At 42.3% G+C, this 23,297-nt stretch overlaps 1 protein-coding gene across 2 annotated transcripts; it reads right to left on the bottom strand.

Annotated features, from left to right (window-relative positions):
• Positions 1-578: 578 nt before the first annotated feature.
• On the bottom strand, positions 579-19,856 carry LOC105030465 (high mobility group protein B1). Of its 2 annotated transcripts, none has more exons than XM_010904346.5 (4): positions 19,481-19,856; positions 13,513-13,661; positions 10,722-10,896; positions 579-1,203 (listed from the first exon to the last, which is right to left on the bottom strand). In XM_010904346.5, the coding sequence occupies exons 1-4, from the start codon at positions 19,607-19,609 to the stop codon at positions 1,102-1,104; spliced, it is 555 nt and encodes a 184-aa protein (XP_010902648.1). In that variant the 5' UTR covers positions 19,610-19,856; the 3' UTR covers positions 579-1,101. The 2 variants fall into 2 exon arrangements, with proteins under 2 accessions (XP_010902648.1, XP_019911535.1); XM_020055976.3 differs by lacking the exon at positions 19,481-19,856 and adding an exon at positions 17,937-18,007.
• Between the last annotated feature and the right edge of the window lie 3,441 nt (positions 19,857-23,297).

The following is a 23,297-nucleotide window of genomic DNA, read 5'->3' as shown; positions in this document are numbered from 1 at the left end:
GTCCTTCATGAGCTACATCAGGTATGTTAGAGTAGGGAGAGATCTAAAACATGCAGGGCAGGGGTGCCCAGGAGCGGGCTTGAGAAACACTGCCTTTGAAGATCTGGAGCCTGCTGGTTTTCTGTTCTTCCTCATCTTTATTTGCATCCACCTGGTGTCACAGGTCTAAATAAGTGATTAGAAGGTTTTAATGAAAGAAATCTGGAACTGGCTTCAAGATCCAGAGCTGAGTTTGATGACTCCACACACTCATTAGTATTTCATAGAATACATTCACTGCAAAGTGTAGATATTTTATTTTTGAGGCACTATGGATTCCATATACTATGATTTACATAATAGAAAAAGTCCTTTCTTAATGTTGCTCACATGATATAGATGCATGAATTGGATTCCACATTGGAGGCTGCAATGTTATTTATTTGAAAAGGCCACTAGAGTGTGTAATCAGCCCCTATACCCTTGATTATTTCCACTGTTATACTGTATGTAAAGTAAACCAAATCACCCAATTTGGTGATTAAATTAAATCCCCTAGGTCCTTTTAATAATAAACAAATATTTTTTTATTTAAAAAAATCTTTATTCAAGACATTCCCACATGTTTTAGAGTGGTATTCAGAGAACAATAAAAAAGGAAAAAATCCTTTAAAATAAATACAAGACAGGGTTACACTAGCTCCCAACCATAAAATCTGATTCTAGAGTTGTATACTTAGAGAACGTATTACTTTAATATTGGTTTATATTCCTCCTACGGGATAATGGGCAATGTAAAAAGAACTACCACTGAAATATTAAAAACAAAACAACCAACTGAAAACCAGTAGTGTTAACCTTAAACCAGTTAGGGAGTATAAAACAATATGCCTACTAAACACGCAGAATAAGCCTAGTCTAGGAATAAAAAAAAAACAAGCTCAATGGAGTTATTTTTTTTTTTTCTGTGTCTGTGAAACCGGACCCATGTTTTAAAAACATGAAATATACAATCTAAGGAGTTCTTGTTGCCTCTTTCCAGAGATGTGACATTTCTACCACAGGTTTTACATGTCATTAAACAAGAATGGACGTTCCAACAGCAGGGCAGCTACTAATCAGCTACTTGTCATCCTCTTCCTCCTCGTCATCCTCTACTTCGTCATCGTCAGTTGCAGAAGAGGACGTATGGAGTTTACCCTTGGTGCAGTATGAGGTGATATCCTGTGGGATACAATGTAATTATTTTGTGTTAGGAACATAATTCAGGCTCCCATAGTAAACTGTCTTTCCTGAGATTATTTTTGTATTGCAAATGTAGTGGTGCCTAGTAAAAATGTGTTCTAATGGGTGTTCACACTCTTGAAGACTTGTGAGAATTCTTAGTAACACAATGAGAACGTAGATGTTGCTCATCTAATTCCAGCTCCAAGGGGTCGGTCAGCAATGGGGCATGCCTCGTTATACTGCAGTATACCGCAGCACGTTATGGTGCCATGTGGCATGGAAAAAATGGCCATAATAAAACATTCAAATTTGCGGAATATTGTCTACTACTCTCTCTATTCATGGATTGCTATGTTTGATTCCATAAACTCCCAACTGTCACACAACTTCTGACATTACTGAATCCTAATTTAGATATCAGATCTTCTTGTAAAGTAGCCTAAAAATGTTTTTTTCCCATCAAAGAACACAGGCAACACTAAGTTTGTTTAATAAGGCTCTAAACATATATAAAATGAAAATCCACCATATTTAAATTATTGATGAAATATATTGGAATGTTTGGTTACTAGGCACATACAGGTAAAACGATTTGCATAAAGGTAACCTAGTATCAAAGAGTTATGAAACAGTCAAGGATATCATTTTTATTTTGTTTCACTAATAATTAATTAATATGATCTTCATGGTTCTCTAATTTTTTTTAGATGGGCTAGCTGAAAATGTATAAATGTACCGTTGTTTCCAGGGCATTTACATTTTAAATGCCCTGACCACTAGTAACGGCCGATAATAGGTGTGGCCGATAGTATGGAGATGTTAGTTACTATTTACAGAAGACAGCTGCTTCAGATGAGTGAGTTACATTCAAAGCATCAAACTCAACCGAACATGCTGCCAAATGAATACAATTCTATACAATGTAAGTAGTTTAAGATGCAAGGCATCGGTCGTTGTAAAAAGTTTTCCCAGACAAAATATATTGATTGACATTGATCGATTTTGGTGGGGGGCAAATTCATATTAAATAGGCTTAGCGACTTCTCTGGGTCTATAAAAATAAACTTCTACACTCACAAACTGAAAACCTTTAGAGCCTATTTCTGTTTTTTGTTACACCATATTCCTACTTAATCCACCAAAAATCATACCAGCAGGGCAGGTGGGAAACTGTACCCAGGCGCTGATCACCCCTCACTGAATGACATCAATGGATGAATGGGCAATACTCCCAGATAAAAAGAACATCTGAGCCTAGGGTGAATTGGATTTAATTTAAAAATGAGTATGAAGGTGTAATGATGAAAAATATCGTTTAGGTGTTGAAGCAGAAAATATTATTTTTGGTTTTATAGTTTGTGCTTGGTTTTATAGTTTGTCCAAGTCAACAGTGAATAGCCAGTCATAATAAGGATATAATAATTTTGTTACTCCAACAACTGAACTCTCATTCTCAAGCTTTATTCAGCATTGTAGAATAATAAAAAAAAAAAAAAAAAAAAAACAGGAAGTGAAATTGAAAGATCGTCTGACCAATTAAGAGAGTATACAGTGTAGACCTATTGTCAGTTTTAAGGACAGTTCACTAATTGTCATAGGATGAGTTCTTCTATCATACTCTACTTCAAAACCATGACCTAAGCAAATAGCTGTGCTTTATTATATCATTTCTTAAGATAATTCAAGTTTTTAAACAAACAGTATTTATTTCTGTGTTGCTATTAGTGTTTCTTTATAAAAAACACATTGCAATTATAGCAGAGCTGAAGACAACTGGAATCATGTTGCTTTTAAAACCTGTTATGATAGGGAGTTGTAATATTAGAAACATTGTGCGAAACTATTGTTCACAAAACAATTTTAGAGAAATAATAGCATTCTCAGCGTTCTAGTTCCCCCATGCTTTGGAATAGTGCAATCACAGCTTGACGCAATCTACCGCATGCTGATGCAATCTACCTGATCTTACTGAGGTACGAAAACGCTGGAATTAGATGAGCAACATATGTAATGTCTGCCATTAGGACTTGGGCAATGTCTGGTTGTCACAAGCATTTGGAATTGTCTCTAAATCAATTGCGCTGTGTGCCCAGAGGGGTAAACTGGTTGGGATAACACATTAACACACAACCAACTTCTTTAAAAAGCTGCAGTGTATTTGATATAGCTAAACATTTTATATTTGAAACCATAAAAAAGTTTAATTAATAAATAAATAAATAAAGGGATGTTTGGCCCATCATAAAAAACACATTCTTGCCATTTTGGCATTTTTCTGATTGATATTTGGTTAATTCTAGTATTATAAGGGGCTAGGACATACTTTGTATGACAGAATTGTTGTTGCCTTTAATATAAAAGCACATTTTCTGTGCTGTTGTAAATTAGGCTGTTTGAAAGAATTTGACAACAGGTGTGGGAGGCAGGATTGTAAGCACCTAGCAGAATTCAAGGACATAGTAAATCCAACTCTTTACTGAAGCCTATGATTATGTTTAGGTAATGTTGCGCAAGGAGTGATACATGACAGCAGTTTGAAATCCCTATTCAATAAGTATCTTGCAAATAAGTAAATCTCTGATTATTATATACAGCTCCAGAAAAAATTGAGACCACTGCACCTTCAAGATTTTGAGTGAGGAACAGAAGGGTTAAAATTAAGAGACCACTGCATATTGAACACTTCTGTTCCTCACTCAAAACTTTCCTTTTCAACTTTTTTGGAAAGCAAAGAAAAAGGTGCAGTGGCCTCGAAATGTGTTCCAGAGCTGTATGTTATATTATATTATTCAGGTAACAGATCATCCATCCATCCATCATCTTCCGCTTATCCGGGGCCGGGTCGCGGGGGCAGCAGTCTAAGCAGGGATGCCCAGACTTCCCTCTCCCCAGACACTTCCTCTAGCTCTTCCGGGGGGACACCGAGGCGTTCCCAGGCCAGCCGGGAGACATAGTCCCTCCAGCGTGTCCTAGGTCTTCCCCGGGGTCTCCTCTCGGTGGGATGGGACCGGAACACCTTCCCAGGAAGGCGTTCCGGAGGCATCCGAAACAGATGCCCAAGCCACCTCAGCTGACCCCTCTCGATGTGGAGGAGCAGCGGCTCTACTCTGAGCTCCTCCCGGGTGACCGAGCTTCTCACCCTAAGGGATCGCCCGACCACCCTGCGGAGAAAGCTCATTTCGGCCGGCTGTATCCGGGATCTTGTCCTTTCGGTCATGACCCAAAGCTCATGACCATAGGTGAGAGTAGGAACGTAGATTGACTGGTAAATCGAGAGCGTCGCCTTGCGGCTCAGCTCTTTCTTCACCACGACAGACCGATACATCGACTGCATTACTGCAGAAGCTGCACCGATCCGTCTGTCAATCTCCCGTTCCATCCTTCCCTCACTCGTGAACAAGTTACTTAAACTCCTCCACTTGAGGCAGGCACTCTCCACCAACCTGAAGTGGGCAAGCCACCCTTTTCCGACTGAGGACCATGGCCTCGGATTTGGAGGTACTGATTCTCATCCCCACCGCTTCACACTCGGCTGCAAACCGTCCCAGTGCATGCTGAAGGTCCTGGTTAGAAGGGGCCAACACAACAACATCATCCGCAAAGAGCAGAGACGAAATTGTGTGGTCCCCAAACCTGACACCCTCCGGCCCCTGGCTGCGCCTAGAAATTCTGTCCATAAAAATTACGAACAGAACCGGCGACAAAGGGCAACCGGAGCCCAACATGCACTGGGAACAAGTCTGACTTACTGCCGGCAATGCGGACCAAGCTCCTGCTTCGGTTGTACAGGGACCTGACAGCACTTAGCAAAGGACCCAGGACCCCATATTCCCGAAGCACCCTCCACAAGATGCCGCGAGTGACAGTCGAATGCCTTCTCCAAATCCACAAAACATGTGGATTGGTTGGGCAAACTCCCATGAACCCTCCATCACCCCGTAGAAGGTATAGAGCTGGTCCAGTGTTCCACGGCCCGGACGAAAACCACACTGTTCCTCCTGAATCCAAGGTTCTACTATCGGCCGTATTCTCCTCTCCAGAACCCTGACATAGACTTTCCCGGGGAGGCTATGAAGTGTGATCCCCCTATAGTTGGAACACATCCTCCAGTCCCCCTTCTTACAAAGAGGGACCACCACCCCGGTCTGCCATCCCAGAGGCACTGTCCCCGACCTCCACACGATGTTGCACAGGCGTGTCAACCAAGACAGCCCCACAACATCCAGAGACTTGAGGTACTCAGGGCGGATCTCATCCACCCCCGGTGCCTTGCCACCGAGGAGTTTCTTGACCACCTCTGTGACTTCAGCCCGGGTGATGGACGAGTCCACCTCTGAGCCCTCATCCTCTGCTTCCTCAATGGAAGACGTGACAGCGGGATTGAGGAGATCCTCGAAGTACTTCTTCCACCGCCCGACGACATCCTCAGTTGAGGTCAACAGTTGCCCACCTCTACTGTAAACAGCGTTGGTAGGGCACTGTTTCCCTCTCCTGAGGCGCCGGATGGTTGGCCAGAATCTCTTCGATGCCAGCCGATAGTCCTTCTCCATGGCCTCACCGAACTCCTCCCAGGCCCGAGTTTTTGCCTCCACAACCACCCGGGCTGCAGCCCGCTTGGCCTGTCGGTACCTGTCAGCTGCCTCAGGAGTCCCACAAGCCAACCAGGCCTGATAGGACTCCTTCTTCAGCTTGACGGCATCCCTTACTTCCGGTGTCCACCACCGGGTTCGGGGATTGCCGCCTCGACAGGCACCAGAGACCTTACGGCCACAGCTCAGAGCGGCCGCTTCGACAATGGCGGTGGAGAACATGGTCCACTCTGACTCAATATCTCCAGCCTCCCTCGGGATCCAGTCGAAGCTCTGCCAGAGGTGGGAGTTAAAGATCTCTCTGACAGGAGACTCGGCCAGACGTTCCCAGCAGACCCTTACAGTACGCATGGGCCTGCCAAGTCTGTCCAGCTTCCTCCCCCGCCATCGGATCCAACTCACCACCAGGTGGTGAACAGTTGACAGCTCCGCCCCTCTCTTCACCCGAGTGTCCAAGACATACGGCTGCAGGTCAGATGAGACGACAACAAAGTCGATCATCGACCTGCGGCCTAGGGTGTCCTGGTGCCACGTGCACTGATGGACACCCTTATGCTTGAACATGGTGTTCGTTATGGACAAACTGTGACTAGCACAGAAGTCCAATTAATGAACACCGCTCGGGTTCAGATCAGGGGGGCCGTTCCTCCCAATCACGCCCCTCCAGGTGTCACTGTTGTTGCCCACGTGGGTGTTGAAGTCCCCCAGTTGAACGATAGAGTCCCCAGTTGGAGCACTATCCAGCACCCCTCCCAGAGACTCCAAGAAGGTCGGGTACTCTGCACTGCCGTTCGGCCCGTAGGCACAAACAACAGTGAGAGACCTATCCCCGACCCATAGGCGCAGGGAAACAACCCTCTCGTTCACCGAGGTAAACTCCAACACATGGCGGCAAAGCTGGGGAGCTATAAGCAAACCCACACCAGCCCACCGCCTCTCACCATGGGCAACTCCAGAGTGGTGAAGAGTCCATCCTCTCTCAAGGAGTGTGGTTCCAGAGCCCAAGCCGTGCGTAGAGGTGATCCCGACTACCTCTAATCGGAACCTCTCAACCTCAAGCACGATCTCAGGCTCCTTCCCTGCCAGCGAGGTGACATTCCACGTCCCTAGAGCCAGTTTCCGTGTCCAGAGATCAGGTTGTCTAGGCCCCTGCCTTCGACTGCCGCCCGATCCTCTTCGTACCGGCCCCTTATGGTCCCTCCCGTGGGTGGTGAGCCCACGGGAAGGCGGCCCCACGTCGCCCGTTCGGGCTGAGCCCGGCCGGGCCCCATGGGGGAAGGCCCGGCCACCAGGCGCTCGCATACGAGCCCCAACCCCGGGCCTGGCTCCAGGGTGGGGCCCCGGCTGCGCCATACCGGGCGACGTCACGGTACTCAAAATCTTACGCATCGTTTTGAACCGCTCTTAGTCTGACCCGTCGCCTAAGACCTGTTTGCCTTGGGAGACCCTACCAGGGGCATATAGCCCCAGACAACATAGCTCCTAGGGTCACTCGGGTACTCAAACCCCTCCACCACGTTAAGGTGGCAGTTCATGGAGGGGGGTAACAGATCAATGGATTTGTAAAGTTGATCTTGAAAGAGGAGTGTTTAAAAGCCATTACACTGTCAAAATCCTCACCATTTAATCTGTGATACAATTCCCACCAAATCGATCAACCCTACATTTTGTAATCATAATTATTAAAAAGCTGTTATCCAAAACAGTAATTCAAAAGAACCAATAAGCACATCCTATGAATGAGTAAAAATTGACAGATCAATTACTTTTCACTGCGTTTATTTTATCCACATAAGAAATATGCTTCAATCCTCAAATCAGCCTCAATCAGAGCATATAAAAAAATAATAAAAATTTTTCTAACTTTATTAAAAAGCTAAATAATATAATTTAGTAGTGCAAGTCATTATGCCTTTGGTTACCAACGTTTGGAGTGTACATCACTGAGTTAAAATGCAGGCAGAGAAATCAATAACACTTAACATTATAAACAGTTTGAGCAGAGGGGTACGATTACACTTCGGACCAAATTTACACAATCCTTGCACAAGTAGTAATCACACACCCACTTTAAGTGAGAGTATAAATGAAGCTTAAATCAAATGCCTTATAACAGAATATTGTCAATTCTGCAACTCAACAAAATAAATGTTTAACCGGTAATGAAATGACATACACATTTTTACTGGTCCTAGGCCATGTCGGACCTTATGATACATGTGCGCTTTTTTGGGAGCCATGTGAAAATGGTGATTGATTTCAAAAGAACTACCAATCTATTATTGTCTAATCTTGATGATTTGCACAAAACATTTGGTATTATATACCAGATATTATAATGTTGGTGTACTTTAAGTGCATAAGCCGTAGGTCAGGTCTAAATAAAGTTCTGAGTAAACAATCTTTCCCCACCCTCTTATTGAAAATGCAACTGAGGTCCTAAGGGTTATACCCAGTGAGCAATATTAAAAATTCTGACAATATTGGAAGCAGCCATTGAAAATTTTACTTGTCAAGATAACATTTACTTCAGCTGTTTTTACAGTATTGTTTTTTGGTTTTTCGAGAAGCAGTTCCGAAAAGCAAAAGTTTTTGTCAATACTTTTACAACCTGGTTTCCAAAAAAGTTGGGACGTGAACAAAAACAGAAAACAAAAAACGCAAACCAAAACAGACTGCAATGATGTGCATTTATCCCCTTATTTAATTGAGAATAGTACAAAGACAACACATTAAACTGAGAAATGTTAGTTTTTAGAAAAATACATGCCCATTTTGAGTAAAACGCCAGCAACATGTTTCAAAAAAGTTGAAACAGGGGCATATTTACCACTGTGTTGCATTACCTCTTATTTCAGAAAAACTAAGCGTTTGGGGACTGAGGAGACCAATTACAGTAATTTTTAAGTGAAATGTATTCCCATTCTTGCTTGATGTAGGATTTCAGCTGCTCAACAGTTCTGGGTCTCCTTTGTCATATTTTTGGTTTCATAATGTGCCAAATGTTTTCAATGCGTGACAAGCCAGTTCAGCACCCAGACTCTTTTACAATGGAGACGTGCTATTGTAATACGTGCAGAAGGTGGTTTGGCATTGTCTTGCTGAAATAAGCAAGGCCTTCCCTGAAAAATGTCATCTGGATGGCAGCTTATGTTGCTCCAAAACCAGTATGTATTGTTCATCATTAATGTTGCCTTCACAGATGTGCAAGTCACCCATGCAGTGTGTACTAATGCACCCCCATACCATCACGGATGCTGGCTTTTGAACTGTGCGCTGTTAAGAAGCCAGATGGTCCCTCTACCTTTTAGTCTGGAGGACGCAGCATCCATGATTCCCAAAAATAATTTTTATTTGTCAGACCACTGGACAGTTTTGCACTTTGCCTCAGTCCATCTTAACATTTTCCACTACAGAATCTTGTCTATTTTTAACGTTGTGCCACCTGAGGGCCCGAAGATCATAGCCATCCAATATTGGATTTTGGCCTTGTCCCTTGCATTCAGAGATTCTATGAATCTTTTAATGAAATGATGTACCATAGATCTGATTCCCAAACTCTGTGCAATTTCACATTGAAAATGTTTATTTTTAAAGTGTTACACTATTTGCCCACCCAGTCTTTCACAGAGTGGTGAACCCCTCCCTATCCTAACTACTGACAGACCCAATCCTCTCTGGAATGATCTTTTAATAACCCAATCATGTTACTGACCTGTTGCCAACTGACTAATTAGTTGGGTGATAATCCACCAGGTTTTTAGAAACGTTGCTGGCATCAAATCCACCAACTTTTTAGAAACGTTGCTGGCATCAAATTCTAAGTGGGAATATACAACTCCGGAAAGAATTTACAGACCACTGAAACGTTTTCTTTCCTCTCCCAAAAATTCGAAAAAGTAAAGTTTTAAGTGAGGAACAGAAGCGTTCAATCTGCAGTGGTCTCTTAATTTTAACCCTTTTGTTCCTCACTCAAAATCTTTTGGAAAGGAAAGAAAAGGTGCAGTGGTCTCTTCATTTTTTCCAGAGCTGTATTTTTCAAGACACAAAATATCTCAGTTTCAAAATGTTATGTTGTCTTTGTACTATTTTCTATTGAATAAAGTGTTTAAATGCACATCATTGCATTATGTTTTTATTTTAGATTTCACGCAGCATCCCAACATTTTTGAAAATGGGGTTGTATAATAAAGCAGGCTTTTTAAAGTCTATTGATAAATTAATGTTTTCATTGTGATGGAGGCAGATTAGTTCAGTTTTCCATGGTGTCAGTCGTGGCTGGTTTAGCTCCAAAAATGCTGACTGTGCCAAACTGCCGACCCGTTTGTCTGGCTGATCCCATGATCCGCCCTGTGTGATGATGGCGCCAGGGAGAGTATTGACAGCACCATCGAAATCATGATGGAGTCCATTTTATTCTATTAGTTCTATGACTTGGGGAACAAGTCGAAATCCTTCACGTGTTTAAATAGGGATGAAGCCACGGTTAACCATGATTTACTTCTCCCTGCAGTCAGAGATTGCAAAGAATTATTCATTTACTGATCCCAACAATGACCGGGATGGAATTGTGTGACGCTTCCTTCAAAATTGGATACTTAATTGTAACAATTAAATGCAGTCACCCAACCTGTATTTTGGTAAAAAGGTGTAGGATGGGTCTTGAGAAATGTACCCAATCTCAAATTCATAGACACTGTCGAGAAACCAAAGTTTTATCTTGGGTTCTGATTGTAGGAACTATGCCCATGAATAATGTAGAAGCTATAATGTTTAATCATCAATCATATAAAATGTACATTAGTCTAAATGAAATAAAACAATTTCCAAAACAGATGTAGCAACTAGCAAGGATCCCAGCTATAAACCACATGAAAACTCAGCAAAGAATGGGTCACTAGTAACGTTTACCAAAGCCCTACTAACCTTATCGTATTTCTCCTTCAGTGTGGCTGCTTTCTTTTCATATGGCTTCTTCTCCTCTGCCGAGGAGCTGTTCCACATTTCACCTAGCTTCTTAGTGGTGTCTCCGATGGACAGACCTGGGTGTTCGCTCTTCACCTTTGGCCGGAAGTGAGCACAGAAGATTAAAAATGCAGACCTATGAGAAAAATAAAAATACATTTGGTCAATTAATAGTACTTGAATTTGTCTCTAGAAATGCAGTCAGTTTTGTAAACCAAGAAAGTAGTGTAGTATGAAGAAAGATGTGTAAAGAAAGTGTTTTGGAAGGTTTGTGAGGGCGCCATGTTGTTTGGTGTCTCAACACAGTCCTAAATCCTAATCTCACACCAATGGGCCTTACAAGCGGGGGGCCAAGGTAGCACCATCTGCTCAGACAAACCAGATGTGAGGATGGACAAATCAACAAAGTAGAAATATGGCATTTGTTGGATTAATTGCACTGTTGTTCGGTCGTTTAATGTATGTCCCATGAAGGGAGGAACTCTCCAACAGGTTCCAATGCTGCATGTTATGTATGGTTTGTCACAGGTAAATATTTACTGGATGACGAATTCTGCACCATCTTTGGATGGTGCTAATTGAAAATATATACAGTGGGGAGAACAAGTATTTGATACACTGCCGATTTTGCACTTTTTCCTACTTGCAAAGCATGTAAAGGTCTGTCATTTTTATCATAGGTACACTTCAACTGTAAGAAGTGTTCCTACTCATTACCACTCATTACCTGTATTAACTGCACCTGTTTGAACTCGTTACCTGTATAAAAGACACCTGTCCACACACTCAATCAAACAGACTCCAACCTGACCACAATGGCCAAGACTAGAGAGCTCTGTTTTATCAGGGATAAAATTGTAGACCTGCACAAGGCTGGGATGGGCTACAGGACAATAGGCAAGCAGCTTGGTGAGAAGGCAACAACTGTTGGCGCAATTATTAGAAAATGGAAGAAGTTCAAAATGACGGTCAATCTCCCTCAGTCTGGGGCTCCATGCAAATCTCACCTCGTGGGGCATCAAGGATCATGAGGAAGGTGAGTGATCAGCCCAGAACTACACGACAGGACCTGGTCAATGACCTGAAGAGAGCTGGGACCACAGTTTCAAAGAAATCCATTAGTAACACACTACGCAATCATGGATTAAAATCCTGCAGCGCCCCTGCTCAAGCCAGCGCATGTCCAGGCTGTTTGCCAATGACCATCTGGATGATCCAGAGGAGGAATGGGAGAAGGTCATGTGGTCTGATGAGACAAAAATAGAGCTTTTTGGTCTAAATTCCACTCGCCATATTTGGAGGAAGAAGGATGAGTACAACCCCAAGAACACCATCCCAACCGTGAAGCATGGAGGTGGAAACATTCTTTGGGCATGCCTTTCTGCAAAGGGGACAGGACGACTGCACCGGATGGATGGGGCCATGTATAGCGAGATCTTGGCCAACAACCTCCTTCCTTCAGTAAGAGCATTGATGATGGGTCATGACAACGAACCCGAAACACACAGCCAGGGCAACTAAGGAGTGGCTCTATAAGAAGCATCTCAAGGTCCTGGAGTGGCCTAGCCAGTCTCCAGACCTGAATCCAATAGAAAATCTTTGGAGGGAGCTGAAAGTCCGTATTGCCCAGGGACAGCCCCGAAACCTGAAGGATCTGGAGAAGATGTGTATGGAGGAGTGAGCTAAAATCCCTGCTGCAGTGTTTGTGCAAACCTGGTCAAGAACTACAGGAAACGTATGATCTCTAATTGCAAACAAAGGATTCTGTACCAAATATTAAGTTCTGCTTTTCTGATGCATCAAATACTTACGTACTTAATTACTTAAAAATCATACTAATGTGATTTTCTGGATTTTTGTTTTAGATTCCGTCACAGTTGAAGAGTACCTATGATAAAAATTACAGACTTATATATGCTATGTTAATGGGAAAACCTGCAAAATTGGCAGTGTATCAAATACTTGTTCTCCCCACTGTATGTATGAATGACGGTTTCTTTGTTTTCGCCAAGGTGAGGTTATCCTATTATAGATGCAATGGGTGGGTTTGGAATCTGCCTGTTGGGCTGGGATAAATAGTGAAGCTTTACTTAGTTCTAGGAGTTTATCTTTAACAGCTCCTAGGACAATTTTGCTATAGTGTGTTTTAGATACTTAGTAGTCTTTTATACGATTTGGGAGTATGTAACTTTATTACTTGATTGGAATAAATGTAATTACTTTGAAATATAGATTACAATGTAATTCTTCGTTCGCCACTGATAATTACTCACACATGAGGAAGTCTAAGCAACCAGACTTGTCATCTCTGAGTTCTGGGTTTCTAAACATTCTGTGTGGGCCCAACATATTTCAACAGTGTGGTTTGTGATGAACAACCTACACGTTATGGTTGCTTACGATAACTTGTAAGTACACACTCATATGTAAATTGAAATGACCAGACCAGTCATCCCAGAGTTCTGGATTGCAACACAATCAACTGATTTCTGTGCTTGTCTGAAAAGAAGCATTGAGGATTTGCATAGGCTGTGAAATACATGACTTTTATTGCTAGGCTTGTGACAAAAGAAAAGCTACCTTCATTAGGAAATACTGACATATTTCAGTAATTTACGATTACATATTAACAAACAATATTGAGTCAGATTATTAGATATCAAATAATCACAAAGATTATATTCTCATGCACAAATTCTCCTACCTGTCCCCTGAGTGGTAAACTTTTACCCTTTTCTACAATAGTACATACGGTGGCCTCTTGGGAGCGTTGGGGTCCTTGAACCTCTTTTTCTTTTGCTGGCCCTTGGGTGGGTTGCAGTTCTTCATTTCTTTCTCGTAGCCGACCTTGTCCCCCTTTGCCATGCCTTCAAACTTGCCTTTTTCTTTAGAAGACATGGTCTGTAGGGAGAAGTACAAATTCAGTTACAGGCCACTACTGAGGCAGTACAAACTAGATGTCTCTTTTCTTTGCACTCAGATTTCATGATGGAATCAGCAGCTCAAACAAAAGTGTCCCCCACCTACATTTCTGTAAAAACTGAGAACCTTACAGAGGGTTTCCTGGATCAAAAAGGGCTTAGGTGGTGGCCGTGATCAGGGTCATGGCTATAGGCAAAATCATCCGGTCACCCCACAGACTTTCTAAATAAGGTTTAAGACAATTTCTTTAAATTATACACATTCCTTCATGGAGCTGACAGAAGTGTAATTTGAAAGCAAATTTCCTGCAAATCAATTTTTCCAAACAGCTGAGAACAATGGCATTGCAAACATTCAGCATTTTAGATGTAGATGTCCTAAAAAAATTATATTTTGGCAATAAAATGTTCTGACAATAGCCCATTAGCAAAATTACATGTCACACTGTTTTGGATGTTTTACAGATATCCACGTCCTATAACTTCATTTACTTTTAAAGAGCAATGTGCAGGTTGAATTCATAACTGAATTAATACTTAATGTAGTCTGAAGAGGTCTTTTAAAAACACAAGTAGAAATTGCTATGTTACACAAACCCTAAAGCAGATATTTTGATGAAAGAGTGCCTATTTTAAGCTAGGCCTTGAAATACACCTTTCTCGCTAGCAACGCGTCATATGACGTAGGCAGAGGCAAACAATAGATTGTGCTCCCGCTCGGCTTCTCACTCTACAGTGGTGAGAGAGAGCGAGATATAGAGAAAGTTTTAGAGAAGTCAAGTCATAATGGTAAATTATTGTGTTTGTGCTGGTTGCACAAATTCCAGGCTGTCTGGAAATCGTGTACATCATTTTCCTTCTAGGAAAAGCAAGGTCTTTCGTTTTTGGGTGCGTTTTGTGCAAGTGAAGAGAGCAGACTTCACTGCCACGTCTGTCACCACACACTCGGTCGTTTGTGGCGCTCATTTCACTCCGGAGAGTTATAGACCTGGAGAATTGTTGGAGTCTCAGATGGGATTTCGGAGTAAGGACCATGTGAGGCTGATTACCGATGCGGTTTCCTTGGTGCACTCGATGTTCCCTTGGTGCACCACCATCAAAGCTTTCACCTGAACCTGGCGCGGGCAGGACTGGAGGACCAAGTGCTTGCACTTGCAGAAATTCCATGCACCGAAAAAGAGCTCTTAGCAGAGTAAGTCTTACTTCTAATTATTCTAACTCTTAATTTGGCTGATTTCGTAATGTTTTAGTCTAATAATTTCAGAATAAAGAAGTGATTTGAGCATGTATGTATTGGGCAATCCACCATCTAACTAGTAACACAGCTACATGTTAGCTCGGCTATTGCATTACATTTGGTAGCTGTTGATTTGATGACAGGAGTAGCTAAAATTGCATCTGAAACCATTCCCTCATCTGGATTAAAAATGCGCTGACTGCAAGTTCCTAGCATCAGGGCTTCAGTATACAGAGAGAGAGGGAGAGACTGAGCTTTAGAACAGGTTTTCGCAATTGTCTGCCTTGACATCAATGCAGTTTGCAGAAAATTATAGCTATGAGCTGTTGGCAGGCAGCTAACCCAACACCGCCATTTCCCCTGCATTTTATTAAGCTAGCTATGAGCTGTTGGCAGCTAGCTAGCCCAAACACCCCCGTTTCCCCCACATTTTATTAACAAGCTCTCCCCCCTAATCTCCCCCTGACCTCTATCTCGCCTAGGAAGCTCATAATTATAGGCCTGTGGGCCATCATAGGCATGCTCGCCGAAGTTGGACAGCTCGGTTTCTTCATCCAGGTCCATTGTAATTTGAGCATGAACTTGACCAGACTCCCTCGTGTTACGTCACTTCCGGTCAGTGATAGATAGATGCGGAGGTTATTTTATCACAATTTTATCTCAAAAATATTGTTTATGGCGGTTATATATTCCTCCAGCTTTTGAAAATCTAGTTGTTTATCATTAATATACACTATGCTGTATAGGGGTGTCCAACCTGCACATTGCTCTTTAAGTTATTGAGCAGATGCTGTTGTCGATAAATAGATGGATGAGTTGATTTAAAGCATAGGCCAGTTCATTATTAAAATATGCTGTTCAAAATAGATAGACCGTTATACCACACATTCACCCACAGACTTCACAAAAAACCCACCCCAAAGCTATTTTTACTATACAACCTTATCTGTAAATTGGCCCTTAAGCCCATTTTTGCCTGTACACTCATTAAAAATAGCTCAATTGTGCAAGAAACTGTTCCACCTGGCAACACTGACAGAGACACCTGAGTCAAGAAGAACCAACACACCTTTTCTGATTGGCTGTCGCCCAATGCCGGCTAGCGAAATTCATCTCAAATTAACATATTATAGAGGGGAGCAAAATTTTCCAGCGCCTTTCACACCAGCTTTGGGATGCACAATATATCGTTCCAGCATCGACATTGCTATGTATGCATTCGCAATAGTCACATCGCAGAAATATATATATATCAGTCTACAATATATCTTTTTTTCAAATGGAAAACTAGCATTATGTCTGATATAAGGTAATTTCCTCTGATTTATGGGGTATTGGATACACAGTTTGTTGTTGTTGTTATCATCAACATCATTTTAAGAGTTGGTTGCTGCACTTGGTTGACATGCAGGCTCTGCTTGTGCGTGATGAAATGATGAGCGAGGGACAGGCAAAAAAGACCAAAATGGAGAATATGGTTGCAAAAAGAAATGCATGGAAATATTTTGGCTACAGACAGGATGATGTTGACCAAAAACAGGTACTTTGTGGAGAGTGCCTTGCAATTGTGGCCACAACACGAGGCAACACGACCACTGACCGTACAAGATATTAATGTGGACTTCCACCTGAAAAAAGTTGTTTGCAAACTGCATTTTTCCCAAAGGATCATACAAGTGAGAACATTCCAACAGGCATGAGAGAAGCTTTAGCTGATTGAAGACTAGATGAGTCGTCTAGTCTGTATAACAACAGACAATGCCGCGAACATGGTGAAGGCTGCACCTGACAAGTGGATCAGAGTGCAGTACTTTGGCCACAGACTGCATCTTGCAGTTGGTAAGTTATGCCCAATTGCACATTCTATTTTACTACTGTTGGTATTTACTATACTATTAATGTTACATATTAATACCTAGCAACCTGTTCTGAAATATAATTTTCTGAAGTTTCACACATTTTAATTGTAGAGGATTGGTCTGGGGAAGAAAGAAGGAGACAGACTGTCAGGTTGATAGCCAAAGCTCTTTCAGAATACATCCTGTATTTTTTCTTATCGCAATATATATGCCCTAGAAAGAATACAAGTAGGTGTTTGAAACACAGATGTTAGGTTTACATTGGGATTATGCATTATTTTTAACATGAGGTGTTGGAATGGTCATCAATATCCTCGACTGGCATAATTGTATTTGCTGTGGATTCTCAGTAAAAGACCATGCCTTCTCCTCTCCAAAAACCCCAACAAAGGCTAAAAAAATTGTTAAAAAGAAAAACATACCTTTTTCCATTGCAATTTGGTGCTACTCTCTTGGGATTATTAAAGCCTGAACTGTTGTTATTCCCTACAGTTCAGAAGATACACTACTTGGTATACAAGGTACTATATTAAAGGATGTTCAGGTCCATGATTACATTTTCGTTTTGTTTTCTTTTTTTATATATTTAATATTGTTTTTTCTATTGAATCACATTTCTTTAAGCAAAAACTAGGCTACATAATTTAAAGAACTTTTTGTGTAACTGTCATGCATGTTTATGCTTAAGCATTCAAGTTTTCTAATTTCATTATGTTTAATATCGGCATTAAATACCGTCCATCAACCCCCCCCCAAATCCTCCACAATCGGTATTTGCTATACAAAATAATTACATATCGTCAACCACTAGTTCAAAGCTTCTGTAATGTCATTTTAAAGTGATCATGTAATTTTCATTATTACAAAACAGCCTTTTTAGCTATCAATGCCAAACCCAGAGAAGTAGCTTACCCATAAAGAAAGTCCAAGGCTACTCAATTAAAGAAAATAACCAGGTCTGAATTCTAGCTGCTATGACTAACCAGGAATGTTTTGTCAAGAATACTCTGCAGACTATTACTCAAATGACCTGAAATTGAGAGCTAAATTGGCAGGACGTCATGTGATCATTTGGCACTTGGCAAATATTCTGTGATTTATTTACATGCATTAAGAAGATAAAAAAAAAAAAGTCTTAGAAAGTTAACAAAGCACTCACTCGCTCTCCCTTTGGAAAAAAATGCTCTGGTTTTTGCGAAGAAAACTATTTAAACTAGCAATTATCCATGTAGGAGAAACCGCATTACACTAGGCTGAGAGTTAAATCCACAACTAAAGAAACAGCCCGCTAGTCATCTCACTACCACTCGCATGTTACTAGTGATTGATCTTTCAAAATCGCTATCCTAAGCACCAGAGGTGTCACTAGGATCAAAATACATTCCAGGCTTAGCCCACCCCCGTACAGGGTTTTGAATGTACATGCGGAAAATGTCGACGTACATGCTAGCGACCTACACGTCAACAATGTCATAATGCGCGATCGGAATTATAGATTAATACATCAGGGGCTATTTCTTTATTATAAATGTTTTTGGTCAATTTGAGACCGAGGCTATATCCCCGGACGCCCAGGCCTAACGACGCCACTGTTGAGCAGACAGGAGTCACAAGGGATGCCTTAATGAAAACGAATGCGCATTACTGCTAGCTAATACTATTACAGCCTTCTGCCTGGGGAGACTTTTTTTTTTAAAGCTAATTGGTTAACTTTTTTTCTTAAATGACTCACACTCCAGCCCCCACGTTCTGCTGCAGAGATTACTGTAGCCAATCTAAAAATTGCCTAATACCTAATGGATTCATGTTTTTATTTTTAAAACTAGGCTTAAATGCTATTTGTAATTTCTCTTATTAGACAACCCAATTAGTAGTTTTAGGCAGTGTTTTCTATGGTGTTTCTATGGCATAAAAAACAGCTTATAGTTGCATTCTTCTTGGGTACAAAAGTTAGTGTATTTTGGTAAAACTTATTGCTGCAACTTCAGATTACTTTTTAGCAGATGGATGCAGGGTAAGGCCCATCAAGAAGCCTAGTGTTTAGCCCAGTGGGTGTGCTTGTATATAACTGCAATAAGCTTGGGTCAGCAGGTATTTGCTCAAGGGAGAATTGATGAAGTAGATTATTTTATGACGTTTCTACTGGAGAGATGCAATCAAACGTTTTCATTTCAAAACGCCATGGTTAGGTTTATGAAGAGAGTCAGTTGTAAAGGATGCACTCCTCTGTTAATAATTAAGACAATTACTAGCCTACTATCAGACAACCTCAAATGCCTTTTATAGCCCCACATGTGCACATGCCATGTTACTTAGACTCATATTCAAGTAAAAGGCAATTTAACGCATAGATGAATGTGAATAAATGACCAGCAGACGATCAGTGCGTTTTCACCACAAACATTCATATACAGCACTGCAAGTATTGATGCCATTGCAAGCTGTAAAATATGATTCAAACAGGCCGAGGTAGAACATAAATGATTATCCATTGTGTATATATATATGGTAAGTGGTGACTATAAGTTTCTGATGGCTACAAAACAGTGCTTGCGGGTGAGTGATGTTAGCTAGCTATATGTTTACCCCCAGCCCATCTAGCTAAATTAGGTAGCTGGCGGGGAAAGTTAATGATAAATAAGCTAAAATGTTGTTATTTGCCGATTACCCAGTACTGTTTAAAAACTGTTGGTATGTACTCACCACTGCTGACCGGGAGCACCCCACAAGCCTTGCCGTTTCTGAGATGCTCTGACCAAGTCGTCTGGCCATAGCAATTTGGCCCTTGTCAAAGTCGCTCAAGTCTGCACTCCAGTCCATTTTATCCTCCATCCAACGCCTTGACTAGGATAACTCGTTCTTCATGTATTTACTAGTAATAGTAGTATTCTTCCTCCTCGTTCTTTTCTCCCTCTTCTTCTCCTTCTTGTAATTTGTTGGCGGATTCCAACCAAACAGTGCATATACTGCCACCTACTGTACCGGAGTGTGAGGCTTACCTACATCACACCCTTCTGCTCAGCACCGTTTCCCTGAGAAATTGAGACACAGCCCTCGGTGGTAATGGGGGTGGATTCTGCCATATATGGGGGGTGGATTCTCCCATAGAGATCTAGATAAGCGACCTACCGTCAACTTGCTCTCATTTAATGTCGCCGCAAGTGGATCTCTTTGGCTATACGTCACCGTGAGTGAATTTCTTTGGCTTTAGTAAGTTACAACTTTTGGTTGTTCATTGCATACTGCGTTTGTCACCTACACAAATTGAAGGTTGGGCTACATCAACATTCAAATTCTGCAAAACATACTCTTTTCTACAGCTCCTATATTGAGCACTGTAAATTAGAACTTTTGAACGTTCAATATTTATTGGAAGAATATCAAGACAGTAAGTCCAGGTATTGTAACTCCACCTTATGGCCCATCCACCACAGTCCAGACATCCCTGTGGATCACAATCAGCCATTATTGGGCAGGCGTAATTTACATGTCCTTTTTATGTATTGTATACAGGTGCATCTAATAAAAAAATTTATATTGGTTCTTCCTACCACCATTCTACTAGAATAACTACCAGTTGGAGCAGAGAATGTGTTCCAGAGATAACACTTTCTGTCCCAAATATCTCTTGGAGCCTAGATACTTTTCACAGTCAGTAAGGGGAGAGTTTGTATGGCCATGAAGGCCTGGGGTCATCAGTCAAGCCATGTTTGACAGTATATCACTGGATAATCCCCCCTCCCCATATGTGGAAACAACCTCTACAGTTCCTGCTTGTTTTTGGTGCCTTTTGCCCTCAGGTTTGTCTCCAGCAAAAACATCCATGCAGGTCAGATGATTGACAGGTACTTTTTTCTACAGTCACATCATTGGGAGCCATACATGCCCGTGCCACAACACTTCCTCCACCACACTTCACAGAACAGGTGCCATAACACTTCCTCCACCATGCTTCACAGAATAGTTTTTTGTATTTTTTATGTAACCTTTATTTAACCAGGTAGGCTGATAGAGACAGATTCTCATTTGCAATGGCGACCTGACCAAGACAAAGCGCAAACATGCAGGACAACATACAGTTACACACAGAGTACAAACATACAAAATGAAGTAGAGCCTGTAAGAGGTGCCATAACACTTCCTCCACCATGCTTCACAGAAGAGGTGGTATGCTTTGGATCATAAGCAGTTGCTCACCTTCTCATTACTCCTCCCTTCCCATCTTTCTTTTAAATCGCTGAGGGTTTATTGATCTGGCCAAGAAGGGGTTTTTATTGAACTGGGAAATAATTATTCTGTCATCCACCACAGATATCCTTTGTAGTCTATAAGATTGTGCTCAACTCAGAAATCTGTTTAGGAGATTCAATGAATCCTTGTACATTTTCAATAAAGCATTCCAAAATGCACCATTGTTTAATTAACAAAATGCGTTCTGAACATTGTGCTCAAATTAGTTTGTAAATTATAATACATTCAAGGAATCATTGCACTCCAATCCAATTTTCAGATGAAACACAGAAATGCGTATACAAAACAGGTAATTTAAAAACATGCAAAATGGTAAAAAACACAAAATCATCTCCCAAGGCCCAGAACAACTATAGCAATATCAGCCAAATCTGGAGCAGGCATGACATCTCTGGGGTTTGTGACAATTGCTTATATCCACTGTCTATCCACGGTATATCCAAGTCTTGTGTCAAGGCACTGCATGATGCATCACGCTTACGTTCTTAGCCGTGGTATAATGAGCATATACCAAACCCGCTTGTGCCTTATTCCTTACGTATACTGATTTACTATAATGCCACTTAAAGCAGAGAAAGAGCAAAGAGAAGTTGAGTTATGGTTTGGGGTGGCATTCATGCGTCAGGGCCGGGCCAACCTGCCATAATGGAGTCAATCATGGATTTAAAATTTACATCATGCAGCAGACGCTTTATTATTATAACGTTACTGAAGCTATTGGTGTACTTATTTTGTCTTTACTAAAATTGCATTTATGTTTATTTTTTGAAAGTAAGTAATTGCAAAGTATAAATATCTCAGTGTCACTTGTTGAATTAAGTTGCCTTTATCTGTTCAAGTTCGAAGTGTTTGTATTTGTCATGAAATGCTTAGTTTCCTTACTCTGCAACAGTGCAGATAAGAATAAAAACGGTATGCTCTAATGAAATTCATGTTAATGTATGATCTGTTCATATCTGTACACATCTGAGCATAAAACAAATCTTCTGGGTGCGTACATACCTATATACAAATGCACCTTTAGCAGCATATATTCTGATTAACCATGAGTAAAAATATATCTTTAATAAACAGAAATGGAGGTTAATCAAGGTTCAAAAACCCTTTAATTATGAAAAACATTTTGAGGACTGTGACGTCGTGGTGGCCGGTCCTTTCCCCACGGGGTCCGGCCGGGCTCAGCCCGAAGGAGCGACGTGGGGCCGCCTTCCCGTGGGCTCACCACCTACAGGAGGGACCATAAGGGGTCGGTGCGGAGAGGCCTGGGCGGCAGTCGAAGGCGGGGGCCTAGACAACCCGATCCCTGGACACGGAAACTAGCTCTAGGGACGTGGAACGTCACCTCGCTGGCCGGGAAGGAGCCTGAGATTGTGCGTGAGGTTGAGAGGTTACGACTAGAGATAGTCGGGATCACCTCTACACACGGCTTGGGCTCTGGAACAACACTCCTTGAGAGAGGATGGACTTCACCACTCTGGAGTTGCCCATGGGGAGAGGCGGCGGGCTGGTGTGGGTTTGCTTATAGCCCCCCAGCTCTGCCGCCATGTGTTGGCGTTTACCCCGGTGAACGAGAGGGTTGTTTCCCTGCGCCTACAGGTCGGGGATAGGTCTCTCACTGTTGTTTGTGCCTACGGGCCGAACGGCAGTGCAGAGTACCCGACCTTCTTGGAGTCTCTGGGAGGGGTGCTGGAAAGTGCTCCGACTGGGGACTCCATCGTTCTACTGGGGGACTTCAACGCCCACTTGGGCAACGACAGTGACACCTGGAGGGCCGTGATTGGGAGGACTTCTGTGCTAGTCACAGTTTGTCCATAGCGAACACCATGTTCAAGCATAAGTGTGTCCATCAGTGCACGTGGCACCAGGACACCCTAGGCCGTAGGTCAATGATCGACTTTGTTGTCGTTTCATCTGACCTGCGGCCGTATGTCTTGGACACTCAGGTGAAGAGAGGGGTGGAGCTGTCAACAGATCACCACCTGGTGGTGAGTTGGATCCGATGGCGGGGGAGGAAGCTGGACAGACTCGGCAGACCCTCCGAAGGGTGGCTGGGCGATCCCTTAGAGATAGGGTGAGAAGCTCGGTCACCCGGGAGGAGCTCAGAGTAGAGCCGCTGCTCCTCCACATCGAGAGGGGTCAGCTGAGGTGGCTTGGGCAACTGTTCCGGATGCTTCCTGGACGCCTTCCCGGGAAGGTGTTCCGGGCCCATCCCACCGGGAGGAGACCCCGGGGAAGACCTAGGACACGCTGGAGGGACTATGACTCCCGG

The sequence above is a fragment of the Esox lucius genome, chromosome 1 (assembly GCF_011004845.1).
Source record: "Esox lucius isolate fEsoLuc1 chromosome 1, fEsoLuc1.pri, whole genome shotgun sequence".
Taxonomy (NCBI): Eukaryota; Metazoa; Chordata; class Actinopteri; order Esociformes; family Esocidae; genus Esox; species Esox lucius.
This window is presented reverse-complemented; position numbering and strand designations above follow the sequence as displayed.